At 36.8% G+C, this 24,061-nt stretch overlaps 1 protein-coding gene across 1 annotated transcript in view; it reads left to right on the top strand.

Annotated features, from left to right (window-relative positions):
- MET (MET proto-oncogene, receptor tyrosine kinase) overlaps positions 1–24,061 on the top strand; it is a 135,280-nt gene that overhangs the window by 16,147 nt on the left and 95,072 nt on the right. The window contains exons 2-3 of the mRNA XM_032276217.1: positions 7,582–7,631; positions 11,805–13,018. Of these exons, the coding sequence (XP_032132108.1) occupies positions 7,589–7,631; positions 11,805–13,018 (1,257 nt within the window). The 5' untranslated portion in view covers positions 7,582–7,588. The remainder of the gene's footprint in view (positions 1–7,581; positions 7,632–11,804; positions 13,019–24,061) is intronic.

Below are 24,061 nucleotides of genomic sequence, written 5' to 3'. Positions count from 1 at the left end.
TTTTCATGCATTTTAGCACTTTCTTACTATTAGGGAAGTTCAACCTTGACACTTTCAAGGGCAATGAAACATTCTTGTCTCACCTACAGTTTATTAATGGGAAGAAAGCTCATCTGTCAATCAGGGCTCTGACAGTTCAATGTATTTCCTGAACAGTATTTTTCAGATTATGCACAATGGCTAAAAACAAATGTCCATTTATTCTTCTTTCCCACAAGTTGAGTATTTTCAACCGTTCTTAAAAGGACAAAGATGTTTGCTGACAGAATACGAATTTATAAAGGATAATCTTGAGAATATAATGGCATTCTATTCTTTTTATCTTTACTTTTGCCATATCAGAGTTGGACAATGGTCTCAATCATATGTTACAACTAGAAAATGCACAGTTGGCTTTTTGTTATGCTAAGAATCAGTCATTTTCAACTTTTTAAATGATTATCACCGAAATAAACAAACTGGATATCACTGAAATAAATGCAGAAGTGGATACGAAACTGAATAAAAGCACTATCTGCCAAAGACACAACATTTGTGTAATAATTAAGAAACTGTTTAGAGCCCCCTCTGGAAACATTAATTATAACACATGCAAATTATTCCTGTATGAAGCTTAACTTGTTTATCTCCTATAGCCACCTGTATTTGAATTTTTTAATAAGCTCATTTATTATAAATAAAGCATGCAAATCAATCTGGGAATATTTTTTCTGTTTCAGAAATTTCATGTAAGTGACAGGCTGCCACGTACAGTATAACTTATAGGGGGAAAAAGGTACCTTTACTCCTTTCACATAGTTATGTCTTCATCTGACACTGAAAGCCATCTGTCTGGAACTTTTAAAACATGTTTTAGATGCACAGCAGCTAACCCAAAAGAAAAAATGCTATACAGTTTTGCAATACATGTATGGCACAGAAAGGTTAAAAAATGTTCTACCCCAACAGATAAATAGGTTTGGCCCAAATCTGTCCAATCTCAGTTTTGTGGGTAAAATAGATGATTTTTCCCTAATTTTTTTCCATTTGCTGACAACTAGAATTGCCATATAAAATACATTCATGGGACATACTTATGCTAAACAAATTATCCATTGTTTATCTGAAATTCAAATTTAATTCAGCATCCTATATCTTTACTTGCTGAAGATAGTTGGGATATGGGCTTACTCTTTTTTTTTTTTTTTTTTTTTTTTGACAGAGTCTGACTCTGTCATCCAGACTAGAGTGCAGTGGTGTGATCATGATTCACTGAAGCCTCAGCCTTCCTGGCTCAAGTGATCCTCCCACCTCAGCCTCCCCGGTAGCTGGGACCACAGGCACGTTATCACCACGACCAGCTAATTTTTTTTATTTTTTGTAGAGATGAGGTTTGCCCAGGCTGGTCTCAAACTCCTGAACTCAAGAAATCATCTGGCCTCAGCCTCCCAAACTGCTGGGATTGCAGGCATGAGTCACCATGCCTGGCCTGGGCTGCCTCTTTTTTAAAGAGTTAAAATACTGATTCCTGTTTGTTTTACTTCTCTAGTATGGAAGGCCCTTACTGTGGTCTCTGTCTCGGAGGGCAATTTTTGAAGGACTTCAAGAACTTGAACAAGGATTAGAGGAAAACCACAAGATGGCTAAAAGGTGGGAAAATAAGAAATAACACTATTTAAACTGTAGATAAGAGGACTAAAGTGATGAAATAGTCACCAGGTATTTGGAGTGGTCTCACCAAAGGGATTGTGCCAACTTCCTCATTTTTATGAGGGCAGGCAAAAACTGGCCAAAACACAAGTTAGGATAATAAGCATCATAGCTACATTTATTGAATGCTAGGGTGTGCTGCATAACTGAATGACAGTGTTTCTCACAGTTTACCTCCAACTCTCATGGCCAACCCATGAGATGTGTACCATTATCCCCATGTTTTGAACAAAAGAAACTGACACTCAAGTCAGAAGGTATGTCAGTGGTAAAGGCCAGATTCACATCCCGTCTAAGTCTGTCTGACACTAAAGCCCACAGTCTCTCCACCTTGTCTCTTGGGAAGAATATTACAAAGCATGTGGTCAAGCAATCTAGTCTGTAAATATTAAAAATAATTGTCTCCTGTGTGTTTTGAGGTCATTTACATGTGATTATACCAAAGAACAGTTGAATGGGCTGAAAAATTCTGATGATTCCTCCTGTCCCTTCGATTCACTGTTAGAAACCATCGTCAAGGTAGTGTCTGGCTACAACAGAAGGGATTTTTCACACAGTGTATTGTTTCATCTTTTTAACATCAATGTAGGCTCTTTTGATGATCATAACACTAACTGTTCAGTCTTTAGGCATAAGAATCAAACATTCAACTAAGCATGCTTAAAAATTTGCTTTCAGCCCAGTAGATATATCCACTTTTCCACTTAGGTTACACCTTTAGATTTCGGAATTTATCCTGTTATCTTCAAATCCAACGGACTGTACACTCTTTGAGGGAAGAAACTCTCAGTATCTCATCAAGTACACCACATGCAATGGGTGCTCCCAAATACTTGATTAACATCATATGATATAATGTAACATGACTCTTCATAAACAGTGAGTGTTTATAAATACAGTATTTTAAATGTCATCAGGAATCTTTCATTGAAATTTTAACTTTATTTTAATGGGCCTACTTTTAAAGTTAATAGAAATAATATAAATGTGGACAGGGCTAAGATTTTTCCTTAAGGTTTCACTCTGGCAAGTCTTCCTTGAGATTTAGCCATGGCTGTTTTTATGACTGTAATTTCCTTAATATGGGGCCTCAGCCACATTCCATCATCATAAATCCCTTTTATGTACTTAAAAGCAAGGTTGAAATATTTTCCAGTTTTTATATCTTAACTCTTCACTTAGATCCATTATTTTCATTTTGAGATGATCTTATATAAATATTGTAGAAGATTTTGGAATTATATAATAAGAAAAACTAATATACTACCTCAGAAATCTTAACTAATTGATACGTTCCCCAATGCAACGTGAAACATATAAAGTAATTATTCAAGCAAGTAAAGAGATCATCTTTGTCCCAATTACTGGAATATTTTACATAAAGTTGGCTTATGCACTTGACTTTGTGTTTAAACTCAAGTTTGTAGTATTTTCTACTGGACATTGTTAGCTCAGGACTTTTTCAGGAGCAAAGAATAAAAGAATCATTATTAAACTTATTTTAAAGAAGAAATAAGGAAGAAAAGAAGAAATTTTACTGGCTCCCCTTAGCTTAAGACATGGCTGGACACAGATACTCAAACAATCACATCAGGACCCTGTCTTTCTCCGTATCTGGGCTCTCTGGCCTCTCAGGTCAGTTTCATGCTCAGGTGGACTTTCTCCATGTAGTGGCAAAGATGGGCATCAGACATCCCAAGTTAACATCATCTTTAGTGCTCATGCTCTCAGAAGCAAAGAGACCCTCTCCCAGCATCCATATTAAATCCCAAAAGAGATTCTATTTGGCCTTGCTTTGGCTACATACTCACCTCTGACCAAGCTCCCTGTCAAGAGATTAGAGTTAATTGAAAGGCCAGACTGGTTTGCACACTCATTCTGTGTTGAAAGATGTAGACCGTGTAATTGACAGTCCCAGCAAATAGGAGAAGGAGAGTTTTCAAAAGAGTTGCCAGTGTGGCCGGGCACGGTGGCTCACGCCTGTAATCCCAGCACGTCGGGAGGCCGAGGTGGGTGGATCACCTGAGGTCAGGAGTTCAAGACCAGCCTGGCTAACATGGAGAAACCCTGTCTCTAAAAAAAAAAAAAAAATTTTAAAGAATTTTAAAAAAGAGTTGCCAGTGTAAGAGACAGTGGATTCTGGGCAAGTAAAAAGAAGTGTTTATTAAAATACTATGCCTTCATAATAAAAATATTTTGCAGGAAATGCAAATAATTTAATAATTTAAAACAATTCAATAAGCACCATACATTTTAAAACAATTAGAAATACACTCAGAAGAACTGAATTGCTTATTTAGTACATTTTAGATAATATTTTCTCCTCTTTGAACCTCACTTTTGTCATCTGGAAACATGGGAATAATGCTTACCTTATAATCATGATTAGAAGAGATGATGGAACTGATCATATCTTGTGCACTATAAAGTGCTATCTTCATAATTATAAGTTATGACCTCTAAGAAAATTAATTTCTAGAGAAAGCAAAATTATCCATGTCAAGGTTTAGAAAGTCTCTCTCTTAAGAAAAAATTTATTCTATTACCCCTGTTGGGTTTTTTCCTGAGGAATCAGGGTTTGAATACAATATACATAGGCTCTGCAATGTTTTTATGATGAGGACAGTGATAGTGTTGGCAGGTACTCAATGAATACTTAGAGATTTAAATGTATTGCTATATTTCTGGGAAATGAAAAGACCAATGTAAGCTACTTGAATGAGAAAACTAAAGGTAGGCAGATGGTGGACAGATCAAGTTGCTGATTTTAAAGGTAGGCTGAGCTGATATTTGTAGCTGTTAATAACATAGCTGTCTTCTTTAAAGGAAGTACTCCTAAATATCAATAGTTTCATGGCCAAGGTGCCATTAAGATGATCACTCCCAGGAAATGTTTTGCCAGTGACATTACCTTAAACTTTTATCTGAAATGAAATAAAGAAATGTTTTATAGGTGATTCACTTTTACCTGATATGTGTACAACGTTTTAAGAGAATGAATTAGTCAGTCTGTTTGAATCATCTTTACGTGTTCCTTTTAGTAAGGAACTCCAAGTTGGTTAAATGGCTATAACTAGATAGCAAAAATAACAGAAACAGTGAAAAGACAGTCTATATTGAAAGCCTGATCCAGACATATCATAGGGGGATAAATGTATCAAGACAAAATTACACAAAAAGTGAAAGTATTTCTGGAATATTTCACTACCAATATAAATATTAAAATGCTCACACAGCTATATCTGGCAAGTTATATAGAAGAGGAAGTGAAAGCAATATATGCCAAGTCAATGGCATTGGTATAAAATATAATCATAGAGGAACAATCTCAGAGTTGAAAATTATTAGATTTGGAAAATACTTTGAAGTTCTTTAGTTCCACCCAGGAGAATGCCATTAAATATTTAATAAACATCCCTCTATGGGCTTTAATAACAAGCCCTGATTTGTAGTGTTTGCCGATTTCTACTGCGTCAGCACATCCACCATGGCTGATTTCAGGCTACCAAGATGAGGTCACTGAAACGCAAGTTGGGAAGAGGTACATAGTAGGCTGTCTGGAGCCAGCACCAGAGGCCTTCAGCACACAGCTGGTTCAGTACTGTCATTTTCAAATAAGAAAGCAGTTGATGCCAGAGGAGTTGGGTGACTTGCTTTGGGTCATACAAATAACCAGCTCCACTGCCGCAGCTAAAACTAGGTCCTCTCCAGTGTTTGACCTCAGAATTGTGAATGCCTTATGAGGAAAGCACCATGACTGATTGACTGGTAAGCCCACGTGACTTTTTATCCTGGTTAAGTTCCCCTTTAAGGGCCTCTATAGACATTTCCATATTGAGTTTAAACTATAGCCTGTCTATGTCCACTACTCACCTGAGAGCTCACTGACATTTGGAAAATGTTTTATTTATCTTTGTATCTTCAGCGCTCTGTATGATATCTGACACTAAGATGCTTACAAGTATTTGTGGTGGACATGTACAAACAATAGAGAACATATATTGACCTACTGTGGGCCAGGCAGTGTTCTTAGTGATTTACATGCATTAGCTCATTGAATCCTTAGAATAAGTCTCACAAATGAGGTAGGTACTATAATCATGCCCATATTTTAGATGAGAAAATAGAGGCTTAGACTTATTTGCCTAAGGTAACATAGACAGTGATTGGATTCAAACCCTGCAATCTAGCCCAGTGCCTGTGCACTTGGCCTCTCAGCTGTCACTCGTTTAACTAGTAGTAATTGTAGTGCCCAACTCAGCCAAATACTTCTAAAAGGTCTCTCTCCTTTCCTTAGGAAGGACACAAAACGTTTGCCAGAAAAGATGTGATCTGACCAACACATACCTTTGTTAATGGGGAAGGGCCTTTATTAATGGGAATGATCAAGGAAATGGGGCATTTTTGGTGATTCCATTTTCTCATTATCTGAGGTTTAAACAGAAACCCATATTTTAATTAAAAATTCTGTCATAAACAATGATCGCTAGTCCCATTTTTTTCTTTAATTAAAAAAATGTTAACCTTTCTTTGATTTATTCACTTGAAAAATGGCATCACCATATGGCAACAGATAATATAAAGAAAGTGTAGGAGAGTAAGGTACTAACTCCACTGTGTTCTGCAAGGGTTTTTCTTTAAATAGAAAATATATTCTCCTTCCCCACTGATTTTCCATCTCATCAAATGAAATAACAAAAAGCCTATTTCTACATGTGTACATACATTTTCTTGGATTCTTGTCCATTGAGGTTTCGTACAGTGTGTGACTTGTGTGCCAACCTTAAGATATGAACCTTATTTTAAAAACATAGCTTAATATAATATCTCTAACATATATATTTTTTGAGACTGAGTCTTGCTCTGTCACCAGGCTAGAGTGTAGTGGCGTGATCTCTGTTACTGCAACCTCTGACTCCCTGGTTCAAACGATGATTCTCCTGCGTCAGCCTCCCAAGTAGCTGAGATCGCAGGCACACATCACCACACCTAGCTAATTTTTGTATTTTTAGTAGAGATGGGGCTTCACCATGTTGGCCAGGATGTCTCAACCTCCTGACCTCACGAATCGCCTGCCTCAGCCTCCCAAAGTGCTGGGATTACAGATCATTTTGAGGGCTCCTTCAAAAAGCCTAGAAGAAAAAAAGCATCTCACACTTTGTACTGCATTAATGGACAGCAACTAATGAAAATTGGTTATAATACTTTTCTCCCTTCTGGCAATAATAATTCATTTGTTTCCTTTCTTACATTATCATTTCTACAGAAAATACAGCAATAAATTATTTTTTAGGCTCAATTTTATTAGATACACTGATACCATATTGAAAAGTGCAGTTAATTTTTCACTGACATTTATTTTTCCCATTATGCTATAGATGGCTTAGATACACATTTGCGGTTGGTTTACAGTTTGTATTTGCCCGCTAGTAGAGCAATTTGTTCCTAATCCTTTCCTTTTATTCCTTGTTATTCTCTCTACCAGCACCAAAAATTTACTAGTACATTACAAAACAATGAGAATTACAGATAAAATAGCAAACATTTATATATACTTTATATTGATCACAGCGCTTTCATAGATGAGATCTCTTTTTGATCCTTAAAATAGTCATGTGAGAATATCAGACCCTGGGACTCAGAGGTGGAGGATTGCCTGGAGTCACACAACTGGAGAGAAAAAGGGCTAACATCAGAGGTCTGATTGTCTGACTTCTGTTCTAGTGCATGCTCCCGCCTCGCTTGGGAAGCTGCTTTGGTATAGTGAAGCACTTAGCGGCATGGATGTGTTCTTGTTAGGCAGATGTGGAATTGAATCCTGGTTCTAACTGTGTGATTTTAGCAAGTTTGCTTATCTAGAAGAGGAGGATAATAATACTTCCTTCTTCACAGGGCGTTGATGAAGAGTAAATCAAAGGCTTTAGCAGAATGCCTCTCACATGGTAAGCACTCAATACATGTTCTTGTTATTTTTATTATTACATGGCTTATACCTCTTCCAATGCTTTGCTTTACTGAGGTTTCATCTTGCCCTCTGGTCCAACTGCAGTCCTCTAGCTTTGCTTATCCCTTCATAGCCTGTATCCCCAATCAGATGGCTTCATTTGGACCCTGAAAATTATTGTGCCCTTGACCCTCTGCTCTGGTTTCTTCTATCTTTCATGAATGTGAAGAGGACATCACAGCATGTACTAATGGTATCTTCTCTTAAAGGAACTCACAGAGTTACTAAGTAATCCTTTCATTCATTTCTTGCTGACTTCATTTTGCATACCTGCTGTAGTCATGCTAAACCTCTTCCTTCAGTCTGACACCCCTGGATCTTCCTCTGTGTCCATCACTTTCAGAAGATGACCATGTACCCTAATCTTCATCTGACTTCTCGTCCTCTCCTGCTGTCTCAGAAAAAGTGACCTCTAAGCCAAGTATGGTGGCTCATGCCTGTAATCTTAGCACTTTGGGAAAGCAGATTGCCTGAGCTCAGGAACTCAAGACCAGCCTGGCCAATGTGGGGAAACCATGTGTTACCAAAAAACAAAACATCAGCCTGGTGTTGTGGCATGTGCTGTGATTCCAGCTACTTGGGAGGCTGAGGCATGAGAATCGCTTGAATCGGGGAGGTAGAGATTGCAGTGAGCCAAGATGGTGCCACCACACTCCAGCCTGGGCAATAGAGCAAGATTCTGTCTCCAAAAGTAAAAAAAAGTGGCCACTGTATGTTCCAGGGCTCTTGAGTATGTTCCTTTGGAGTACTGCTTCAATAATTTTCTCTCTCTCATTTGCCAGTTTGGTTTGCCCACTTTCTAAACTCAGCTACTAGCAGTTCTCCTGACCATGTCACGTGCTCTCTACTGCCTCCATACCTTTGCATAAACTGCTCTGCCTGCTAGGCATTCTTTTCTTTTCTCTTTTTTTTTTTTTTTTTTTTTTTTTCTGAGATGAAATCTCACTCTGTCACCCCAGCTGGACTGCACTGGTACGATCTTGGCTTACTGCAACCTCTGCTCCCCAAGTTCAAGCAATTCTCCTGCCTCAGCCTCCCAAGTAGCTGGGGTTACAGGACCCCATCACCATGCCGCGCTATTTTTTTTGTAGCAGAGATAGAGTTTCATCATGTTGGCCAGGCTGGGTTTGAACTTCTGACCTCAAGTGATCTGCCTGCCTCGGTTTCCCAAAGTACTTGGATTACAGACATGACCCACTGCCCCTGGCCAGGAATTTTCATCCTTTGTCCTCCTTTGAGACTCGGCTCTAGCATCATTTCCAGTCAAGTTGGTCTCCCTTCCTCTGCATTCCAATAGCTGTTAACTCACTGCCTCCATCAAGTAACTTGAGCTTCCCTGGGAAGGGCATTTGCCTTTGTAGACATTCAATAAGTGTTAGCAGAAGAAAGGAGGGTCCTGCCAACAAGCCTATGTCTTTCCCCCAATTTAAGAATAAACTCCTTTTCACCCTCTTGCTCCTTTCTGCTTGTCTTCCCAAACATTCTACTACTTCATCACCCATTCCCTCAATTTAACATCTGACACTACTAAAGAAACTACTGTCACGAAGATCAACAAAGAGCTTCCATGTGGACCACATCCTCCTTCTTGAGACCCTTGCCTGGCTTTTGTGACACAGTGCAATATTGGCTTTCTTGATGCCTTACTGACCTTATCCTTTCTTGACTCCTCCACAGATTTCTCCATTTTGGGTATTCCCTAAGATTTAGGTCATTTGCCTTCTCTTCTTTCACCGAGTCCAATGAGGAACATACCCACTCTTGGTTTGAACCATCACCTCTATGCGGATAATGTGCAAAGTTTATTTCTAGTCCGAGTGGAGCCTCTGTTACTCTGCCAATCGAGTTCTAAATTTTTATTCCTTCTAGTGCAGCAATGGCGAATACCTGACACTCATGTATCTCACCTGGGACAGACACTGTTTCACCTGGGACTGATCATGTCACTTTCCCAGTAAAGGCAGGCTTCTTAGAATCCTTCTCATTTCCACCTCTATTCTTTGGCACTAATTCTGTGTCTGCTCAGAGTTTTCATTCTTCACTTGTTCCAGGCACCTGCTTCCTGGTGAATAACATAAAACCTACTAGTCATCCTTGTAGGAGAACATGCACTCATTTCCCAGCAGCACATCCGGCTCAACATGGTTAAAACCAATTTATCACTCCCATATATTCAGCCTAACTTCCTAGTGCAGTCTACCCTAGTTTTATAACTTGTTATACTTTTTCCAGATAACTGCTAATCATCTTTGCTTTCCTTTTTGTGCTGTGTTTGATACATTAGGGTATCAAATCCTACTTATTCAAATATGTTCCTTATTCATCCCTTCTCTCGTTAGGGCTACCATATTTGTTCTGGCCCTTGTTACCTCATTATGGGAAATAATAATAGCCTGTCAACTGGTCTTTCCATTGCCAAGTTCTCTCTGCTCTAGGCCACCCTGCCTCCAGATCAATGTAGAGTAAAGCCTTCATCATATGACTCTCTAACTCAAAATTCTTTAATGATTATCAATCACCTCTTAAAGTCCCCAATTCTTAGACTCTTAGCAGGGTAAAATTATTTTTCACTTGGAGTCAAAAAGTTTTGGATGCAAATTTTGGCTACTACACTTAACTGCTATGAAGCTTTGAATTTACGGCTTAATTTTTATTCATCATGTATTCAATGTATATTTGTTTAATACCTCCTACATCTCAGGCACTGTACCAGGTACTTGGGATACAGTGATGACCCACATAGACCTTGTCCTTGCTCTCCTGGACCTCACAACATAGTGAACTTGTTTCTATTTCTCATGATCATAATAATCCAAAGTACAGGCTGTGCCTTTTTCCCTTAACACTTGCAGCTTTTGGTTTGTGCTATGCAGAGTACTATAATGCCATGTACAGTGCCACAATAATCAGCATATATGTGTTATCACTCAGCCACATTGCAGCTTCACTGAAGGGCAGGGGCTATATCCCATTTCTCATAGTACAAGCACAAAGCCCTGCATATAACAGCTGCTCAGTGATTTCTGATGTGGTTTTGTAGATCCAGGGTTAGTCTTTGGCACAGCCATAATGCCTAGCATGTTTTTAGAGGCTCCCTCTGTCCTATCAGTATTATGCTATTTAAAAAAGTCATACCTATTTAGTTTCTATTCATTCTAAGGCCTCTCCTTTCCAACCTACTGCCCTGTCTATAATTACTATAAGTAGAAACCACAATGTTTGTAACTTACGCACCTTAAGTTTTAAAAACTGAATAACAAGCCCACTCACATTTCCTCATAGAAATACTGTCTATATGCATACAATGGAATGTTAAAATAATGTTCTTTTTACTAAATAGCTTTTTGACTTGGTAATGAAAAAGTATGTTGTTTTTCCTGAGAAGTAGTTCTAGGACTTTAGTTCTGAAGATTATGTTTTATTTTATACATTTTCAGCCTGATGTTTTTCAGTTCCCAGTGATCTTACATTAAACATTTGTCTGTCTGAAACAATAGGTTAACTATAGCCAAATTATAACCATACCTTTCCTCTCCACACAAAATCCTATAAACAGCATGTATTCATATTGCTTCTAGAATTTATGATTGTTTTCTTCCAAAAGGAAGCTAAATTTAGCCTAGTAATTCTACATGCTCCCAAGGAAACAATGCCTGCTGTGATTTCTAGAATAAATGAATCTGAACCGCAGTTCCTTTACTTGACTAACACAGAAAGTTTAAATACCAACCTAGTCATTAACTACAGTTATTAAACCACATTAAACAACCAGCAAGGGGTTAAGAAAGAAAGTCGCTATGTTTTTTCTTTCATTGCTGAATGAGTCTAACTTAGTTACTGTATCAACCTTAATACAAAACATTGTTTGCATCTCAGTGGTTCTCTAAAATTATTCGTTCATGCCTTGAGTCCTAAAATTAAACTATGTGGAGTCATGTCTGACCGCACAATGCATCTTTATGTGAAATTGGCTAGAGTTTTTGCTTTCCTTCTATGTAAAAGTCCAGTTGGGAAGTTTTATTTCTGATAGTTTAAATGGTATAGGTCCTTCAGTTTTCTCTTCTTTGTTTCTAACAACTGAACTTCTCTTGCCTTGAACTTATTTTGACAGATAAACCTCTCACAATGAAGGCCCCCGCTGTGCTTGCACCTGGCATCCTCATGCTCCTATTTACCTTGGTGCAAAGGAGCAATGGGGACTGTAAAGAGGCACTAACGAAGTCCGAGATGAACGTGAATATGAAGTATCAGCTTCCCAACTTCACTGCAGAAACACCCATCCAGAATGTCATTCTACATGAGCATCACATTTTCCTTGGTGCCACTAACTACATTTATGTTTTAAATGAGGAAGACCTTCAGAAGGTTGCTGAGCACAGGACAGGGCCTGTGCTGGAACACCCAGATTGTTTCCCATGTCAGGACTGCAGCAGCAAAGCCAATTTATCAGGAGGAGTTTGGAAAGATAACATCAACATGGCTCTGGTTGTCGACACCTACTATGATGACCAACTCATTAGCTGTGGCAGCGTCAACAGAGGAACCTGCCAGCGACATGTCTTTCCCCGCAATCATACTGCTGACATTCAGTCGGAGGTTCACTGCGTATTCTCCCCGCAGACAGAAGAGCCCAGCCAGTGTCCTGACTGCGTGGTGAGCGCCCTCGGAACCAAAGTCCTTTTATCTGTAAAGGAGAGGTTCCTCAACTTCTTTGTAGGCAATACCATAAATTCTTCTTATTTCCCAGATCATTCGTTGCATTCGATATCAGTGAGAAGGCTAAAGGAAACAAGAGATGGTTTTATGTTTTTGACGGACCAGTCCTACGTTGATGTTTTACCTGAGTTCAGAGATTCTTACCCCATTAAGTACGTCCATGCCTTTGAAAGCAACAATTTTATTTACTTCTTGACGGTCCAAAGGGAAACTCTAAATGCTCAGACTTTTCACACAAGAATAATCAGGTTCTGTTCCATAAACTCTGCATTGCATTCCTACATGGAAATGCCTCTGGAGTGTATTCTCACAGAAAAGAGAAAAAAGAGATCCACAAAAAAGGAAGTGTTTAATATCCTTCAGGCTGCATATGTCAGCAAGCCAGGGGCCCAACTTGCTAGGCAAATAGGAGCCAGCCTGAATGATGACATTCTCTTCGGGGTGTTTGCACAAAGCAAGCCAGATTCTGCCGAACCAATGGATCGATCTGCCGTGTGTGCATTCCCTATCAAATATGTCAACGACTTCTTCAACAAGATCGTCAACAAAAACAACGTGAGATGTCTCCAGCATTTTTACGGACCCAATCATGAGCACTGTTTTAATAGGGTAAGTCACATATGTTCCCCACTTACAAGCTGTGAGGTATAAATTAGAATAAGTATCAGCCTCAAAAAGAATATCCAGGGCTTCTTTTGTGCTTGGGTAAGTGGTATTTATCCAAAATAGCTGCAGATTTTAGAAATTGAATCTTCATTCACACCTAAAATTATGTCTTTAGAAGGTAATATGGTAACTAAAAGAAAATATATTTTTACAGTTCAGATTTGCATGTTTGTGACACATCAGATTATATTAAAGTTATTTCTCATATAAGTTTTCGTCATTTGGATCAGATTTACATGGATTTTATCACAACAGCAATTCCCATAAAACATAATTATTGACATTTCTTTATAATCTCTACAACCTTTACAATATACTCAAGCTAATTTGTAGGTTTTAAAGAATTGTTTCTTATGAGATTATATTCTCTCACTGATAAAGGAACTTAACTTTTAAAAATCTCTTCTGAAATGCTGATAAATAATACATTTTTAAATGAGCTAGTATACTTCCCTAAATAACCTGGAAAAGTAGAGAGGAAATGTTTGCTCTCAAATCCTTCCTTCAGAGCTTGACTTTAATCATGTACTTCCTTCTGGAAAAGACTTGTGTCTACCAAGTTGTATCTTGGCATGTTCTTGGTTGGTATTTGACATTTATAAGCATAAATATTTTGGTTCATGATTATTTATACTCATATGAAATGGTATTTTCATAGGAGCTATTGGAGATGTCCTTTGTGCTGTGATTTAAATATAGTAACAGCTACCAGCTAAACCCGGAGAATTTTTCCTGCTAATCAGTTAATCATCTTGTGCCAAATGGAGAACACCAAACTGAATGTTTATTGTGGCTTTGAGTTTCTTGTATTGGGCCAGATTTGGAATATGGACCTGACTATGATCATAACTGAATAAACAAATAGTATAGCTTTTATAAAGACAGTTTGACTTTGAAAAGGTATGTCTCACTCACTTTAGCAGTTTTCAATCTAAGATATAAATGTTATCGTTGCAATCAGAAAGAACATTAAATACGTCCCTGAGAGCATGAAGTATATAATTTGCTGAGGGGTAAGAGCATATGAATTCAGAAACATTTGGTTGACTTTTGCTGAAATGTCTGGGATACTTCTCTAGATGGAAACTGTAGTTAACTTTTTTATGATGCTAGGAAAACACTTCCAAGAAAGTCAGTTCGTCTTTTGGTGAACTAAAAACAAAGCTTCCTTCCTCTCTTTTCCAAAGTAGTCTATGAATATACATAACATACATGCACATATATTCCAACTAAGACTTATTTCCCCCTGCACACATTTAATATATGTTGCAAAGAAGCAATAGAATTCCTCATGAAGCTGCCCCTTTTCTTTACTAGAAACTACAAAAGAATGAAAGCAAACAAAATGATTTTCAGAAACCTGAGGTTAGGAAATAAAAATGTAATATTAATAGCATTACAGAGAAGATAGTTTTCTGCATCTAATAAGTTGATTTTGAGACACAAGTTTTAAAAGAGTCTATTAGGAATTCCCCCAGGGCTCCTAGAGCACATAAATTTTCTATTTAAATCTTATTTTGTTAAAAATTAGAAAAAGGGGTAGGGCAAGAAAAAAAAAGAGACTTCATAAAGGTATATTGACATCTTATCTCATTTTTAAAATTTTGTATATTTCAACTCTTAGATGTAAAAGTACTTAACAATTCTTGAAATTCTCAAAACGTCTGAATTTTATCCTACCCCTTGGCCTTTTTTAGTGTTCCAAGGGAAACAAGGAGACAGGCTTATCCAATGAAATTCAGGTCAGTTTTATCGCCCAGGAAAAATGCCCAAAATGCAGTAGCCACACCTGAAACCATTATCACTCCCATCACAAAAATTCTTGTGGGAAACAAGATGGAACTTGCCAACTTCCTTCTTACAAAGGAAGCCAACTTTTACACTCGCCAAATTCCACAGACAAATACCTTCAAACCTCCTCTTTTTATTTGCCTATTTATCTTCTCTTGTTACAAAGATCAAACTTCTTCTGAGACGGAGACTACACATATTCTCTCTCTTCGTATACCCCATCCACAGAAGACCTCAGATTGTTCCAGTAATGAGCATATAATCATTTCCTAGCTTAATGCCAAAATGAAGGCACCTAGAGCCATTCATCACACACAAAAAAAACAAAATGATTACAAGATCAAAGCCATTGAGGAAGACTCTCAAGCAATAAGATGACTCCATTTTGTCTTAGCAGATTGGCCAGAAATTGTCTTGGCCAGAAATCAGGTGACCCTTTTAATAATTTCTTGGAACTGAGTTTTCACTTTGGCGTAAAGTTTGGTGAAAAGGCAAACATATTGTAGTTTTGTTTTTAACATCTCTAACACATTTATAAAGGGACTCTTGTGTACTCTGTGGACAAGGTTAAGAAAGCTGCAGCAGTAACTTTCCACTCAGGCTTCTGCGCAGTCCTCAGAATTGACACATTGCCGAAAGAGGGATTTTCTGGCACCCCTTGAGCTCTCCACCATGTGCAAAAAGCGTTTCTATCACAGGATCAGATAATAGGAGTGCCAGGGAAGGGCCTTTTACATTTTAGGGGTCTAGCAGGTATCCCAGGCCTGACTTGCTTATTGAGGATCACATATTATGTTGCTTTTCCCAGTCTCACGTTTAGTGAAATATGTCTATGCAAACTCTTCACATGCATCTTCTCACATTGATGACATCACAAAAGCCCTCTTTTGAGTTATCTGATAATTCCCAGTGCTTGTCATCTTCACCCATAAGTCATTTGTGCTTCAGAACTCTTTGCCTCCACATAAGATGCTGTTTCTGGAAACTTATCCCAAGCCACAGGTGCCCATTTGTAGAATACAAATGTTGTTGATTGTATCAGTTGTTCTATAAGAATATATTCTTGATCCTCACAATGTGACTGTGTTTTATGTTGCTTTTGAAAGTGATTCTGAAGAATTTGTTTACAGTGACTTCCAAAACTGGATACGAGATTATATACCCATAAATAATTACTAAATCTTTTTAAATATATTTACCTCCTCCTTTACCTATTCATCAATCAACCTCTATAAGCATCCTAAATTAGTATTGATTGAAGTTGTTTTAGGTTAATGCATATTCTCTAAACAGCACATAATTATTCAAAATAATTGAGAAGATTATCCCATAATATGGATGGAGGCTTTGTAAAGACCCATATGTAGGGAGAAAAAAACCCTCATCTCTATTTGAGGATAAGCAGTAGTAAAAGTTTCACAAACTTGCTTAAAATTTAGTGGAATTTAATTTTAATACTGTGGAAGCTCTAACAGTCTCTTACATATAAGGGATTGATTAATGTGACAATTTCAGTAAAAAAACGGGGATCAGTACACATTGGCCCAAACTTCTACAAATGAGAATCAATACAGAATAAGAGGATTTTTTTTCAGTCCCCAAATCAGCAAAGATCCTGTTCCCTAAGTTATAGAATATTTATTAAAATAAGTAGAATAATACATTTTATTTAAAAATCTAATCAAAGTTGAAATTAGAAAAGGGTTCTTGAAATAGCTCTCACCTTTCAGAAAATACAATTAACACATGACACTGCTTTTCTTGCAATTCTATTATCAAAGTTTTACTCTATAGGTAAGCATTTGAAAGACTTGTAGCAAATATTTTCACCAACATCTTGATTACCTTAATGACCGATGATGGATCAAGTGAAGGGTAAAAGCATGACGTTTGGTGCCAGGCACACCTGGTGGAAGTCCTGGTTTACTGCATAGCAGCCATGTGACTTCTGACACATTACCTAACTTCTTGGAGCCTGACTCTCATTGGTAACATACAGATAACAATACCTACTTCACAGGGTTTTGTGAAAATTTGGGATAATGTATATGAAGTATCTGGCACAATAAGATAACTATAAATTTAGCTCTTTGGGAGACAGTATGGCTTAATGGAAGGAGACTAGAGTCAGAGATGTGGGTTCAAATCTGAACCCCACTATTTTCTACCTGAATGGCTATGAGAGCATTATTTAAACTCCAAACTCATTGTCCTGCATGCAGGACTATTGTATTGACAAGTATATTAATAATGTTTGTAAAAGGTCCCAACTTAGTCCTTGGCACAAAATAAATAGCAGCTATTATGCTAAAGAATACTTGTGTAAAGAAAGGCAAATTCAAATGATTTTATTATTTTCTGGAAGAGGCATATTCTGGTTCTATTACTTATAAGGCTCTTTCACTTCCTCTCTAACTGTTGTGTTATCTATCTCCATAATGCTTAATTTGTGTTACGTTGTTGTTAAGATTTAATAGTTCCAAAAAAAAAAAAAAGATAGGGTGAGGGATGATGGTAGTTTCAGGGGGCAGAGGATGGAGAGAAAGACAATTGAATCAAAACTGTACTATAGTCAAGTTAGAAAATATAAGTTGTTCTCCTTCCTCTCACTTTGAATCCTAACCATCCATGATGTAAGATACTACTCTTGTGTACCTTGTCATATCTTGCATTCAAGAATTTGCAGATAATGCAGTTTTAGAAAAAGTCAACCTCATAGGTTGTTTGTATCAGGCTTCCTTGTTTTTAAATATCATTTATACTCAAATTCAAAGAGTAGCCAACTGCTTCCCACAATAAAGGAAACTTAAGGTAGTAATTTTCCATCTCCGTTTCACAGAATGCCAAAGTTAAAGGGTCACCACTCAGAGCCATCAAAGGAATAAAGCGGAGTGATTAGAACAATTTTTAAGGAGAAAAAAATCAAAACAAGATGCAAACAAGAAATAATAGGAATAGGCAGAAAAATAAACATACAGTGATGTTTCTTTATTATGATTATAAAGATGATAGATGAGTAAAATCAAGTTACATTTTAAGTTGTAATGGAAGAAAATAATTGCAACCTTCCATCAGGAAACCACAAGGACCATTATTGATCTGTCATCCTCAGGGCATGTCTAGTAATATTTAATAAAATAAACAAAGATTTATAACTTTTCTAGGCCATATATCTATAATCTCCCACACCACTTGAACTGTGAATGTGGAGTCAATGTTACAAATAGCATCCGTGTAATTATACTGGCTTGGCATGCCTTAGTTAAACAATCTAGCGCTCTCAAGAGAATGTATTTTGTATTAGGAATGAAAAATGTGAACTCAGAGTATAGAGTTTTTTACTTATTGTGCTCAAAAATGAGAAAATGTTATTCAATATGAAAAATGTTAAGGATTCTTCATTCTTAATATTAGTCTTCCAAACCTAAATGCTAAGTATCTTGGCTATATGCCAAATGTAATAGCTACCAAAGCAAAATCTTACAAGAAAGAAAGTCCTTGAGGTACAAAGATTCAATGAACTTTCTTTAAAACTGTAAGTAAAAGGTTATTAATTTTACATTTGATTTCTTGTTCTTCTCTAGACACTACTTCATCCTCTCCCAGGCTCAGGGATTCACTGCTTCCTAACTTCTTTATTTGAGTAACTCATTCCATGAAAAGTGGCATATTGCATTACTTTATTAAAATAAATTTAAAATTAATTTCTTTCCAGAATTTTGTAACACTCCCTGAGATCACTGAACACACCCTGGGAGTGTTAGAAAACATGTGACAGAATGAGCCACTAATTCCTTTTGCCTTTTCCCTTCCTCCTGCTGGCTCATTCACAGGTCTCTCTACCCCAGGAAAGATGAAAAGGCAAAGGCAGCATGTTTTTATAAGCTAATAGCAAGAGAACACAATTAATGCTGAAACTGTCACCAAGCTGTTGGTAGGTTTTACTTGTGGGTTATATTAATTCATGATTTGATTGATAATATCTCTCACTCTTGTGGGGAATGAAGCATTAACTATGCCACATGCATTTTAAATTAATTCGACATTCTTCTTAATGTCCTTTCAAGCAGGGGCATTATGACCTGTGTCTTATTTACGTAGTTGATTTCTACATGGAGATTCATTTGGTAAAACTGATATCTCAAACAGTAAAAAGTTTGTACAAAATGAAATAAATCTTAAAATTGATTTTTGTAAACCCCAAATGTTAATTAAAAACTTTGAATCCACAACTCTGACACAATATTTTCATTGCCATAAACATGATTAGAGATCTCTGGGAAAATGTGGGATGCTGCATTGATAAGGATATGAACATCCTTGAGTAATAATGGATTTTTTACTCCAAATACTGTTTCACATTTTGGGTGTTACATCCTTACTTCAGACTTCTGCCTTATCAGTGGCCATCCTACCCTATGTTTACATCTCCCTGGTCTAATAAGAAAAATGGGGACCTGTCAGAATTTGGATAGAAGATCCTCCAGGAATTTCTGCCGCTGCTTATTCATGGATTGGCACAGATACTTATTTAGTGGGCACACAGAGTTCAGAATGACTCAGAGCCCAGAAGTGTGCCCTAAGTCACATCTCCAGCGCCCAGGGAGGACTGTAAAGTGCTCGTTATCAGGAAAGTGAAACCAAGGGCTCAGCTAGTCCTGAAGTCATTAAAACTCTTTCCCTTGTTTTTTTTTTTTTAAATAGTGAATGTGGTAACCAAATCTAGGATCCTGGATATATTCCAGTCTGCTAATTACATATTTTTTCTAACTAAAATGTTCCAGGCAGGTTCATTTGCATGTGAATTACTTGCTGAGCCATGTTGACTTCCGATTCTAAAAGCCTCACTCTGCCTTGGGAAGCAGTTTACTGCACTTCACCCCAGACCTAGGCAAATGTTGGAGCAGACAAAGTGTAGTTACCCATATATGCTTCAAAAATAGTCTTCCGTCTTCCCACAGGAGGAAAGAAAAATGTCTAGCAATTGCATGCTAATTTAGATTAAAACTTTGTTTTAACCATTCTTAGTGATCACAAGTGGGGAAAAATGATTTATGAACAGTATAACTATAAATCAAAAAAAATATATTGTGAATTCCGAGTAAAGTCTGACTTTGTTTGTCTTATTTGGGTAAATCACCAAAATGTTCATGAGTCCAAGGACATTAAAATGGTAGATGATACTTCAAATTGTGCCCTAGGTAAAAGAAGTGAATTAAGGTTAGTTTTGATTCGTAAAGCATTCCCTTCTAGGGCTGATTTTATAAAAATTAAGTTTGTTGAGTCGTCTTCTCAAAATTTGTAGTTCGTCGTGATTAGCTAGAATTTGTGTCTGTGTATCAGAAAAGTAAATTTGTATGATATTAAATTTTCTAATGATGTTTTAAATTTAAAATGCCCGGTTAACACCTGCATCTAGCAATCAGTCTGCTAACTAAACTATAGGTGAAGTCATGCCCAGGAAATGAGGAAAATGCAAAGATGAAATTGGTCTGTTAGCTCTGAGTGAATCAATAGTATTTAGTGCTAATGCACTAAGGAGATTACAAGCACTAATGCAGTAGCAGTCAATAGTGAAAACGAATATCTCTAAAAAATATCTTGACAATAAAATGTGCAATATTTTCCATTTATCTTAAGCTAATTGCATTACCTGCTTGTTCTTTCATCTTATTAGTTTAAGCCAAGTGCTAGAAGCCTAAACATTTTATTTAGTGCATAAAAGGGCAAAAACCTTGTAATCATTGTTTTCAGCAGGAGACAGGAAAGGATTAATTCATGTAACCAAGATTCAACAAGAAATTCAGCAGACATTTATTTAATCTCTAAACCTGATAGTATTTAATCTCTAAATATTTAATAACATTTAATCTCTAAATCTGCTTCTTGAAGACAGGTACAGTAGAGCTCATTACGATGAGCTCATTATGAGCTCTACTGTACCTGTCTTCAAGAAGCAGATAGACTGGTGAAGATGACAGTAAACATTCGGTCATACCAATGAACAAACACATCATGATAATTTATGAAATATGCTGTGAGGGAAATAAACAAATTTTATTTATTTGTGAATGCAAATGAGAGGGGAATATCTAAATTTGGTAGTCAAGTTACAAAAGGCTGTCCTGAGGAGGTGGATGCTAACTTTTATATAAACCTTAAAACTTTAGAAAATACAATATGTCTTTAGTACCTGGGCAAATATATAAACTAATAGTCATTACCTATTTCGTGAGCTTTACATCTTAACCACAAGCTGCTACATTTAATCAGCTTTCTTTTTTTTTTTTTTTTTTTTTTTTGAGACGGAGTTTCGCTCTTGCTACCCAGGCTGGAGTGCAATGGCGCAATCTCGGCTCACCGCAACCTCCGTCTCCTGGATTCAGGCAATTCTCCAGCCTCAGCCTCCTGAGTCGCTGTTAATCAGCTTTCTTAAGTGGGTTGTGGTCATTAGTACATACTTTCTTACACTTAGAAAAACATCACAAGAAGTAATACAATGCTGGAGAATTTAACTTTTTAAAACATTCCCTGCCTTAAAATAAATAGCTGTAAATGTGTTTAAACAATTCTTTTGATTTCTAAATGAATTAAGTTACTTTTTATGATGCGGTTCTTTTTCATATGAAGAAAATAATATGTAGATTGCTAGAAGCCAGGAACATACTTTAGATTGTGCTCACACTCACTGCCTTTCCTGGCCTGTCACCTTAATCAACTTCATTGAAAAATCACTATTTCTTATACAGACCAAGTTGTTTCTTCTTTGTTTCCTTCCTCTTCCTTCTATGACCAACACTTGGGACCCTATTTGTCAGAAGAACATGTTCCTCTTGGGGGAGGAGAGGATTGCCCTGTTACCAATACATTTTATAACCAAGAGAAACATGAGAATCTGAGAACACACAAAATAAGCTCTTTTGAAATTATCAAAATTATAAACATTAATAGAATTCATGGGAATGTGATGCTGAAGTGATCCCAAGTTACACCGTCTTTCTGCTTCTGTGCACTGTACTCTGCCCTGCACAATTGCATCCATTTTTAGACCGTTTCCTTCTCATGAGAATCATGCGCATGGAGGGCCAAAGAAGAGACAAGTGCTCACAAGGATATCATGAGCAACTATGAATGTACAAGGGAGTGCTCTCCAGTTAGTGCCATCTTTATATCACTCCGGTTTATAGGCAATGCCTTCATCCTTACCTACAGACACATTTTGCCTTTCTCTGTCATTTTAATCCCATTGATCTATGTATATTTAATCATGCAAATATCTAAATAAGTTTATGTCTTGTAGGGCAGGCACTTTGTCATGCTTCTTTGTACCTAACCATATGCTTTGCAAATCATAGACAATAGTGTTCATTTTATTTGAGAGAAAAACTTGGCTTCTCAAAAGAAATCTGTGTGTTCATACAATAATCAGAGACGATCTGAATTGCTGAAGTGTGACTGTATCATAAACAGTATTGTTTTAGTCATCTCTACAGACCAGAAAGATTTGAAATGCAGGTGTAAAAAGATATGTGAGGCATCAGAAGAGATATTCACCTTTCTTTGTGTTCATTTTGTTTATTTTTGCTTGGCCAAGAAAGAAGTGGTGTTTTCCAAGGTAATAGGCGGCTTCAAGGCTTATTCCTGTGCCTACAAGTCAGAGAGGTCACTGGCTTGCCCCTTCCTGAAGGCTATAATTACAGGCAGACGACTATTTATTTTCCAGTAAGGTGACCAGAATCTTGAGTGTAAAAAACTGCTTACAAGAGTACACTGTGTATAGGGGTTACAAACAACCTCAGGAAAAATAATAGGAAAGTGAGAATATTTTTATTCACATATGCAATAATATGAGAAGGTCCAAGACTCTGGAAATGTTCTAAAGTACAATAATAGAGGTGAATATGAGGTCAAATTAGGTGATCCTGGGGCTTAAGGAACTGAATTAAATGAATAAAGAAGAGGAATTTCTAATAGGATATAATCTAACTGATGATTTGTTAAATGTAAACTTATTTGTGGCTCCAACATCACGATAAACAAGAATGAATAAATGTATTAGTAAGAGTAATTGAGAAGTATTTCTAATGTGAAAAATAGCAATTACATTGGGTTTATCTGGAGCCAGTGTGGAAAACAATGAGCAATGTTTCTTTCTCTCAACTAAATTCACTCTTACTGTCAGAGCAGCTATAGGAAAGACATTGATTTAAGTAGAGTTGGGCATGCAAAGCACCAGGATCAGTTCTGTTACTGAACTGATATTAAGGATATTAATCGATATTTGCAAAATGATTTGTAATATATAAGTAGTTTAACAAAGTAGGTAAAACTTGTAATTAATTTCAAAAGGTCAAAGCAGAGATTATTGACATACACAAAGAGGACCCGCTTTCTATATGCCTGCTTTGAAAAGTAATGCCATATTATGGTAAATTTGAAATTCTGAGATTTTTCTGTCTATATTTTTTTTAAACCAAATGCTTAAGAAAAAACATGAGACATGAGTAGCAATTACATCTTTTAGGCTGAGCAGGTAGCATAATTGTTTCATGCCTGTCTCCTGTTTCTGTTTGTTTTTAGTAGATTCTGCACAGAAAAACAAATTGACCTCAGTATTGAAATTTTGGAGTTCACTATTTGTGGCACAGTTACAGATCAGACACAAAAACGTACATCAGGACTTCTCCACACCTAACAAAAGAAAGTTTTCTTATTACAAATAGCCTCCAAATTATTGTGAGATCTAGGGTAACCATGGTGTTAACTGTATGCTATTTGATGTCTTATAACCCTGGTGATAAGATAACAATCCAATTGAATGCAGATGAACTCATGAAAAAAGAGGGATTATGAAATATTTGGAAAGTAAACACCCAAATTTTCATAAGTAAATATTAAGTATTTGATCTTTAGATATGAAAGCTTCCCCTGCCTGCACTTGGTTCTTGGAACCAGCTGTTAAAACTCCCAGCACCTTAGTTAATACTGTGTATGCTGGTGGTTCAAGAACTAGTTAAGAAACAGTCACATTTTCAATTTTCACTGCCAATGTATAATAAAATCTCTGTTCCAGTGAATGGCTGGCCAATTATTTTAATAACAGTGTTGGCATGGCTTCATTTTACCTTTCTTGCTATTAGTAAAGCTTTCCTTTTGTACTCTGAAGTACAGGTAAATCACAAATTGAACTGTTGT

This window comes from Sapajus apella, unplaced genomic scaffold (assembly GCF_009761245.1).
Source record: "Sapajus apella isolate SASKATOON/1434 unplaced genomic scaffold, GSC_monkey_1.0 scaffold7, whole genome shotgun sequence".
NCBI lineage: Eukaryota > Metazoa > Chordata > Mammalia > Primates > Cebidae > Sapajus > Sapajus apella.
The sequence above is the reverse complement of the archived record's forward strand: the minus strand, read 5'-3'. Positions and strand labels throughout refer to the sequence as shown.